The sequence below is a fragment of the Alligator mississippiensis genome, chromosome 4, assembly GCF_030867095.1.
Source record: "Alligator mississippiensis isolate rAllMis1 chromosome 4, rAllMis1, whole genome shotgun sequence".
NCBI classification, from domain to species: Eukaryota; Metazoa; Chordata; order Crocodylia; family Alligatoridae; genus Alligator; species Alligator mississippiensis.
The window spans coordinates 99,900,746-99,908,958 of record NC_081827.1 but is presented as its reverse complement, the minus strand read 5'-3'; the positions used below and the strand labels follow the sequence as shown (position 1 = coordinate 99,908,958).

At 47.6% G+C, this 8,213-nt stretch overlaps 1 protein-coding gene across 3 annotated transcripts; it reads right to left on the bottom strand.

Annotated features, from left to right (window-relative positions):
• Window positions 1–46: 46 nt before the first annotated feature.
• Window positions 47–8,204, bottom strand: C4H22orf23 (chromosome 4 C22orf23 homolog). Of its 3 annotated transcripts, XM_006258957.4 has the most exons (7): window positions 8,108–8,204; window positions 5,835–5,949; window positions 4,404–4,466; window positions 3,690–3,878; window positions 2,524–2,655; window positions 1,514–1,614; window positions 47–810 (listed from the first exon to the last, which is right to left on the bottom strand). In XM_006258957.4, the coding sequence occupies exons 2-7, from the start codon at window positions 5,938–5,940 to the stop codon at window positions 706–708; spliced, it is 696 nt and encodes a 231-aa protein (XP_006259019.1). In that variant the 5' UTR covers window positions 5,941–5,949; window positions 8,108–8,204; the 3' UTR covers window positions 47–705. The 3 variants fall into 3 exon arrangements, with proteins under 3 accessions (XP_006259019.1, XP_019344820.1, XP_019344821.1); XM_019489275.2 differs by lacking the exon at window positions 8,108–8,204 and having other exon boundaries at window positions 4,404–5,673; window positions 5,835–5,923; XM_019489276.2 differs by lacking the exon at window positions 8,108–8,204 and having other exon boundaries at window positions 5,515–5,922.
• Between the last annotated feature and the right edge of the window lie 9 nt (window positions 8,205–8,213).

The following is an 8,213-nucleotide window of genomic DNA, read 5'->3' as shown; positions in this document are numbered from 1 at the left end:
AGGAGGAGAGGAGGTCCTATATACACGAAATCTCACTGAACTGTGGTACTGTCAAATTCAGGGTTTGTATTTATGTTCAAATTCAAGGTTTGTATTTATGTGAGTCCACATGGTTGGTCCTTGTCAGCTATGCGGTAGCAGTTGACATGGTTTCTTTCCAGAGTTGTACTGACAGAAGTGGTAATGCAGACTAATGTGGTAATGTGGGTGGAGGTAATATACTAACGTACAGAAATAACCGGAGATTCCTTCCCCCAGGGATTATAGAAAAGGTACAGATTTTCCATCTGGGTGTCTGTTCTGCAGGAAAGCTGTGTCCTGCCCCCTTAGGGTGTACATAGAAGGTGGAAGGGGGCCTTCCTTTATTCTATTTCAAAGGTCACTGCAGCATCACTGGTCTTCATCTCCTGTGGCTTCACACGACAAAATTCTGATTCCCTGATTGAGGTCCCCAGGCATCTAACACTCTACTACAAAATGCACCCATGGAGAAAGAAGGCTAGTAAGTGGAGAAGATTTTACAAAGTTTTTCTCCTATGCTATCCATAACATCCCTGCCCTATGCTTGGCTCTATGCAGCAGGTGGCACTGATGTTTCTTCCAGAGCATCTGCTATAGATGGACAGGTTCAGGCCAGTTTCTGACCTTCCAAAAGTTGCTGGAAGACCAAGGAAAGAATGGGTGGGAATGCTCTGCATTCGTAGCCTAGCTCTGGGAATCAGAGTGGCTCCCTACAGGAAGGTTTGTAGCCACTGCCTCTCTTGCTTCCTTGTTCCTGTTCTTGTCAATGATCTCCATCTCCCGCAGTTTCTGCACAGAACAAGGAAAGAGCTGAGCTAGTAAGAATGCCAAGAGCTGTTATTTCCTGCCACATGTAAGGTTGGAGGGATCTTCTATTAAATTACATACTGAAATAAGGAAGGGGCTTGAAAGACTCTCTCACCTCAGCTGCTTCTTCTACCCTCCTTCTTCCCACTACCCTCCACTAAAAAAATAAATGTCTCTCTACATCATCTCATGAAAAAGAAAGTGGGTTCTCTGTCCCCTCCCCTCTCCCCAGTTCCAGTCAGTAGATACAGATCTTAACATTCAGGTCCTAGACAGACTAACATATACCTGGTGTACAGATACCAGGGTTCTATTCTGATGTAAATTGCACTCAGATCAGCAATGGACAGACATACAGTTATCCAGAAGTACCTATGCACAGTGGGTGACTATTACTCTTGACACTTAGGCAGCACAGGAACAGCTCAAGAGTGTTTGTTCCTTCAACTCCCTCCAGATGGATGTGAACAGACAAAATCTAAATCAGCATAACATACACTTGCAGAGTTTTCCCCAGTTCTTTTAGGGGTGATTTTTCCATCAGAGGAGCAGTTACCCCATTTATGGGTCTGCATCATCTGTCTGTTACTTTCATACACCAGGAGAAATGTTACACCTATCCTGGGTCTGAGATTCTCTATCATTTGGGTTCCTCCTGCAGACACCAGAGAGGTTTCTAAGGTACCTGTGAGATTTCAGTGAGGATGATCTCTCGGTACTTCTTGTCCTGTCCCAGAGCCACCATCTCCTCCAGGAACTCCTTCCTCTCTTGAATTTCATTCACCACTAAGTGCCAGAGCAAGCGATACGGAAGCAGGAATCAAAAGTGGGAATGCAGCATTATTAGTTAACTCTGCAACCCTCCCCCGCCTTCCCAGCCCTCTTAGAACAAAAGCCTTGAAAGGATAGAGACAATCTCTAGAATGACAGCTGCATGGCCCCTATCACTGTGGCCATGCATTTAAAGATACAAGTGCCATTCCTCTCTCTTTCTTCCCAGGATGTCAAGCTCAATTCATATGTAGGCTAGTCTGGCAGGAGGGAGGTAGAGCTTATTCAGTGCCCAGGGAAATCATAGGCAAGACTCTGCCACTCTAGAAGAACCTGCATGGCAAAAAAGAGCAGTGTTTCACCGAAGGTCTGGTCATCACTTAAGTCTTACTGGGATAGCTTGGTTAGAAGTGTAAAAGCAACGCAGTCTGACCAACACAGCTATGCTGGCAATGGCCCTAGTCTGCATGCAGTTATACCACCAAAAAAATAACTGGGCTTTTCGCTTGAATTTCTCCTACAAGTCACCAAGCCCTTTTATGAGTAGTCAGCACCTAATTACAACAACACCTGGTAAGAGCAACCTGCCAGCACTGGGAACCCTTTCCCTACCTACATTCAGATGACACCCCCTATAAGAGCAATAGCTGCATACACACAGCATAGCACCATGCTGCTGACGGGCCTCAGCTTCTTCATTTCAGGGAATCGGTGCCAATTAGGTCTGCCAAAGCCTCTCTTGCTGGAATACGCAGTGTCTCCTCTAAACGGATGGACAGGGGTAGCAAATCCTCTCTGGCAGAGAGGAGGCCAAAAGCGATGTTCCACCTGCCCCAATAAAGGTGAGATTACAGGGACACATATCCTGATCCCCTGCATCTAGTCAAGAGCCAACTCTTGTGCCCCAGCCTATTTCTTATGTACATTCTTCAAACCGGTCAGGTTCAGGTATCTCCTCCTTTTTCTGCACTGGCTTCTGCTGTGGTTTGTGTTCCTCCTTGTCGTTCCCAGTCGCCAAGATGTTCTGGAGCCTTTGCTTTTCCCTCTCCAAGTCTCCTGTGGAAGCCCAAAATGCAAGTCACTAGAGAACTGAGACAGCAGTGCTGTCTCTCCACCAAGGGCCTACTGAATGCAAGGCCTAGCCACATGCAGTTTCTATATAAATAACAGCTTGGGAAATATCATGCATATGGCAGTGCATTCCCATACCATCAGTCTAAGCCCCATAAAGCAACCTTATTTGGCAACTGACAGTGCCCTCATCCCTTTGCTTTACCCAACAGGTTAGGGTATTGGTGGTTTTGGGGCACTGTGTCTGCTAATTGTTCAAAAAGGTTCTTCAGGCAGCTTTAGGAAAAGGTTAGAAAAACACATGAGTAGGATGGTTTAGAGAGACTGCTGATCCTGCCTGGAGCAGGAGGGTGGACCAGATGCAACCTCCTGAGGTCCCTTCCAACCCTGCTATGATTGTATGAACCAGGAATTTGCCTGACACGAAGAGTAGAAAGCCAACCCTTTTAGCCCAAATCACATGATGCCAGTGCCATTACCAGCCTTGCAACTCCTACAGCCTATAAATTTCAAGCCTGCTATTAGAGGCATGGTATTCCTGGTAACAAGGTAAGAAGACTTAATGAGGTGAGCAGCTGAGAGGTTGCTGTCCCCACAGAAACTGGCAGACATGCTGCACTCTGCTTAAGCAGTACTGTTAGTATTGAAATCAATGGCATTTTGGCAGTGTTTGTATGATTTAAATGGCTAGCCACCCTTTCTGTTGGTGTCTTAAGTATTACCATGCAGTACAGTGCTTGCAGTATTTATATTGTGTTCACAGCAAAAAGCCCAGCAACGCTTGCATCAGTGATGCAAATGTGTAAGCTGCATGGTATGGCAAAACTACCTTGACAAAAATTAAAGCAAGCCCCCACCAACGAATCACCTTAGGCTCCCAGCCAGCAGGCAGGACTGGGATAAGATAAAAGAGGTGAGGGCCACCTACTAATAAAGGAGCAAAAAAAAAAGGGAGAAAGTGAGATGAAGGGAGGGACTTAGCAGAGAGACTTATCCCTTAGCAGGGCTTGCTCACTTACGAGTGGCCTTTGGTTTGAATTTATCTCGGGTGTAGGCATCGCCTGCCTGGCAGACCTTGGCAGGTCGGAGATGGGGTCTAGCCAGCAAGCTCACTGGCGGACAAGGCTTTGGTGGAGAAGAAGTGGGCTTTGCAAGCTCTGGCTGTTTGCTGGAGGTTGGGTTGCAGTGGATGGGCAGAGCATCACCTCCTGGGGAAAGAAGGAAAGACACTAGTATGTCAGACACAGAGGGGTCTGCAGCTTGATAACAGCTCTAGACATCTTTGGCAAAAATCCCAGGTCTGTAGAAAGGCAAGGGTTAGTGTTGTGCTGTGACCTATAGGAGCATCAGAACTATGTCCCATTCCCTGGGCTGATTTCACTGTCTCTGTATGAGATGGAGATGAAAATACCTGAGCTGTGCCTAATGTAGAAAAGAAAGACATTTCTCTACTGCCATTTCTTGCCAATGGGCTTTTGTGCCTCTTCTCCCATTTACAGGCAAATGCTTTCTGGAAAGGAAGCATTTGCTTCAAAGCATTTGCTCCTTGCTTTAATTTTTGGATCTATGCATCTCATCAGAGGTGAATTATTCACTGAATTCTCCACTACTCTGAATTCTTCACCACAGCAGCTGAAACATGGCTAAAAGGATTAGGAACAGGTTATTAAGAAACCTGCACAAGATAGAGTGCGTAGGTGTGGGTGTGAGCAAGGAAGACAGACATCACTCACGTTTTATGCAGTCCATAAGGTGGCGTTTCTGGAAATTAGTAAGTCTGCATTCCTGCATCATCACTGAAACAGAAGAACCATCAGTAAAGGCCCAACCAGTATACAACACCTCTGGCCTGTGGAATTATCTGCCCACTTTAAAAAACTAATCCATATTTAATCCAACTAATTTCTAATCCAGATTTATGCCCCTAATGAAAGTGCCTTGATTGTAAAAATTAGAGGCTCCTGATTTCCATCTACCATTTCCAATCAGAACACAATTAAAAAAAATGGCAAATATACAGTGAGAGCAAAGGGAATGATTTTTTCACTGCAACTAATTAGCTTGTAGAATTATGTTGTGAGCTATTATTGACACAAACTGTTTCAAAAGTTTCAAGAAAGCATATATGATGGTCACTGGAGAAAGGCCTCTTCACATAAGGTAAGGTTTAAACTTTTATGTTTCCACTATAAAGCCAAGAGGCAGTTGTCTCCAAAGAAAAGTCAGCTTTGGCTTTAAAATGGTACAGAAGGTCGGGTGGAGGTAAAATTTCCCCCAGGTTTGGAAGCAAATGATACCAGGCTTTGCAGTGACAGAAGTGAGAAAGAGAGAGTATCAAGGGAGCCATCAGTCATTATCTTTTAACTGATTAACTGCAATAACGAGATTTTTGCCTTTCGCTTTGGCAACTGTTGAAGAAGGGTTACAAAAGTGGGTTATTACTTAGTATGTGCCAGCATCCGTAAGTATCCTTGGTGATGGGTGTTATGTAAGACAGAGACAGATAAACTGGTTGGATTAGACAGACACTTTACAAGACATATACAGAAGACTGTCCCTGGCCTGAAAACCTTGCAGACTAAACATGAGGCAAGAGGTTGCATTCACCAAGAAAGGGAAGGGTGCAGAATGGCATAGCTATGGAGAAAAAGCAATGCCTTTACTTAGGTCAGGGGGAGTTAAAACAGCTTGTGTGTTACCATGAGAGAGAAAGATGGAACAGAAACAGTCTCTGGGTTTGATTTGAATGGGAAGAGGAAGCAAGATGAGTGAGTGGGTATAGGAAAGGCAGTTTAAGAAGCATGGGCTAGTAGAGCTCTCTCTATTCAGTGCAGTTTCTTTTACCACTTGTAGCATCTGTATGTCTTCCAGCAGTGCATTAAGCAATATAAATAACATTTCTCATGAGTGGTCCATTTTCTCTCCTCACACCTAGAGGGAGGATTGCGTATGTAGTGAAATGTTTGAGGTTGACAGGGATTTTTTTTCTGAATGCATATATGCCTGCAACAAATGGAATAACAGTCAGATCCGCATACAACCACGGTGAGTGTTATACAAAAACCTACACAAAATACAACGCAACAAGACAGGAAGTAAGACAGCAGTCTCAAAAGACTTATGGCCTCCCCCGTGTTCTCAACTCCACACCACCCTCCCATTACCTTTCAGGAGCTCCTGTGTTTCTTGGCTGTAAGAAGTAGTTCCAGGAGAATGCCAGACCCCTGTTCCTTTCTGCACATCTACTCTTCTTCCCTGCTGAGATGACATTGTGAAACCCTGAAAATGACAGCGTAGGCAGAAAAACAGTAAATCATCTTCAACTGCTAGCAACTCAACTCAACAATCCTCATTCATTCCAAGATCCTAATATATCAGTGATGCTCAGTCTTGTTCCCCAGTGGGGCAGATGGACAGTGCCTCTTATGTCCATGGTCTGAATCTAGCCAATGGTCCCTATATGGCACCCATCATGGGCACTGCGGGCTCCATGTGGGTGTGCGGAGGGAGGTGGGTGGCAGGCCCAATCCAGATGTGGGCAGGAAGGGGCATTGCCAGACCTGTTGTGGGGAGAGAGTGCAGCCCAGCTCCAACGAGCCGTGCAGGGTTTGGGGTTTGGGAATTTGGCTAAATTTCCCAACCCATGGAAAGTTGTGGGCTGAACACTGAGCACCCCTGTAACATACAGTCGTCAGTCCCTCTGCATTAGCCTTTATATTTAATTGAATATAATGCCTTGAAATCTTGACTTTTGGGCTAGGGACAGACATTACACATAAACCGGTTTAAGTGACCAGAAACTGGTTTAAACCTGTAACAGAACAGACGTTCAGTGCACATAAACCCATTTGAAACTGGTTGAAACTGGCTTGAGATAAACCTGGTTGAATGTAGTATCAGACTTTTAACTGATTTGGGTCAAACTGGTTTATGCAATGTCTGTCCTACACCCCTTGCTGGTATAAGTTAAACCAGACTCCCCCAGCACCCCAGATGCTTTGCAGCCATGGGCAGGGCTGACCCCTCCCCTCTGCTCCCTGGCTGGAGCTCCAGTAGAGACTGCAGACAGCAGTATCTGCCCGGCTTCCTCCCGCCCTCCTTCCCCCCCCGCCCCCCCCAATCGATCAAGCAAGGATTCCCCACTCCTTCTGTCACAGCATGGACTGTAGCCAGTATATGGTATGCTAGCTAATGTTGAGAGGTGTCTGTGTAAGGCAGACAGGACAGTGTCTGCTTAGGGCTTTTGGAACTAAATGAAGAGCTTGAACTAATGAGAGAGGCTTTTGTTTTCTTCATGGGCTGATAAACACTGTGTAACTCCCTGCTGTGTAAGTAAATGCTGTGCAACTCCCTGCTGGCTCCATCACTGATCAGGAAGCGGGGGTGGGGGGGTCCTGCGCATGTCCCCATTTGGGTTTGGAGCTGTTTTGTTCCCCTCCCTTCCCCCAATCTGGCTTTTGCTCCTGCACTGCTGCAAGCAAGATCCTGGCCCCAGCAGCTGGGAAGGTGCAGCGGGATCACCCCCTGGCTGGGGGGGGGGCTGTGGAGGTCCCGGGCCATGCTGAGCCCCAAGCAGGGGGGAAAAGCCAGGCAGACCCCAGCTGGGGTCCCTGAAGGCCAGGGTGGGGGTTTAAACCTCTCCCCAGTCATACTCAGCCTGCCCAGGCCTGGCCACACCCCACTTAGCTCAGCACACTGGAAGGGAAGGGAGGGCTAATCTAGCCCCCTCCCCCCCGGCTTCTAGCCTGAGCCACTGCAGGCATGTGCCTGAATTTCCTCAGTCCAGAGTTAACGTCTGTACGCTTACAAACCAGTTCAGCCTAGCCAGGTTAGCCTAACCTGCAAAGATTGAATCAGTTCAGGCTCAGGCTTGTTGAATGTCTGTCCCTAGCCTGAATTACCCTAGTTCTTCAACAGCTGGGAGTCCCCATCCTCTCTTTGACTGTCCCCTCGGTGATGGTGGCAAACCTATGTTCAGCTGCAAACGGCTGTAAACCTCTGGAGTGCCTACGAAGCCCTGCTCAGATACGCACGCAGGCGCTCCCCCATTCCTACATGGGAGATCTGAGGGCAGGGGATCCGCGGCCCTCCCGCCCCGAGCAGGTATGGGTTTGCCATCTGTCCTGACCATCTAAGCTTAAGTCTGCTGGCCCAGCCTGCAAACCCTTAGCAATGTGCAACTCCCACCACTTGCTAGAGGACAGCCACCCTTCTCCTTCCATCGAGCCGCCTGACGAAACACGATAGTATCAGATTTCGTCGCATAAAACACACACTCCCCCCCAAAAAGACACTCTGCTGGAAACTGGTGTGTACATTATATGTGAGAAATATGGTAAGAGGTGCTAGGTTTGCTAAAAGCAACACCCCCCAGCCGAGGAGCGCCCCCCCCGCTCGGGGCTAGGGGCTAGGGGCAGGTCTCCGCGGCCGGACTCACCCAGGAAGCCCCGCTCCCCGGACCCGGCGGCAGCCGTCACCGTGACAACCAGCTCCGCCTTCTCCGTCCAGTGCCTCCTCCGAGGCGCACTTCCGCTAACGTCAGC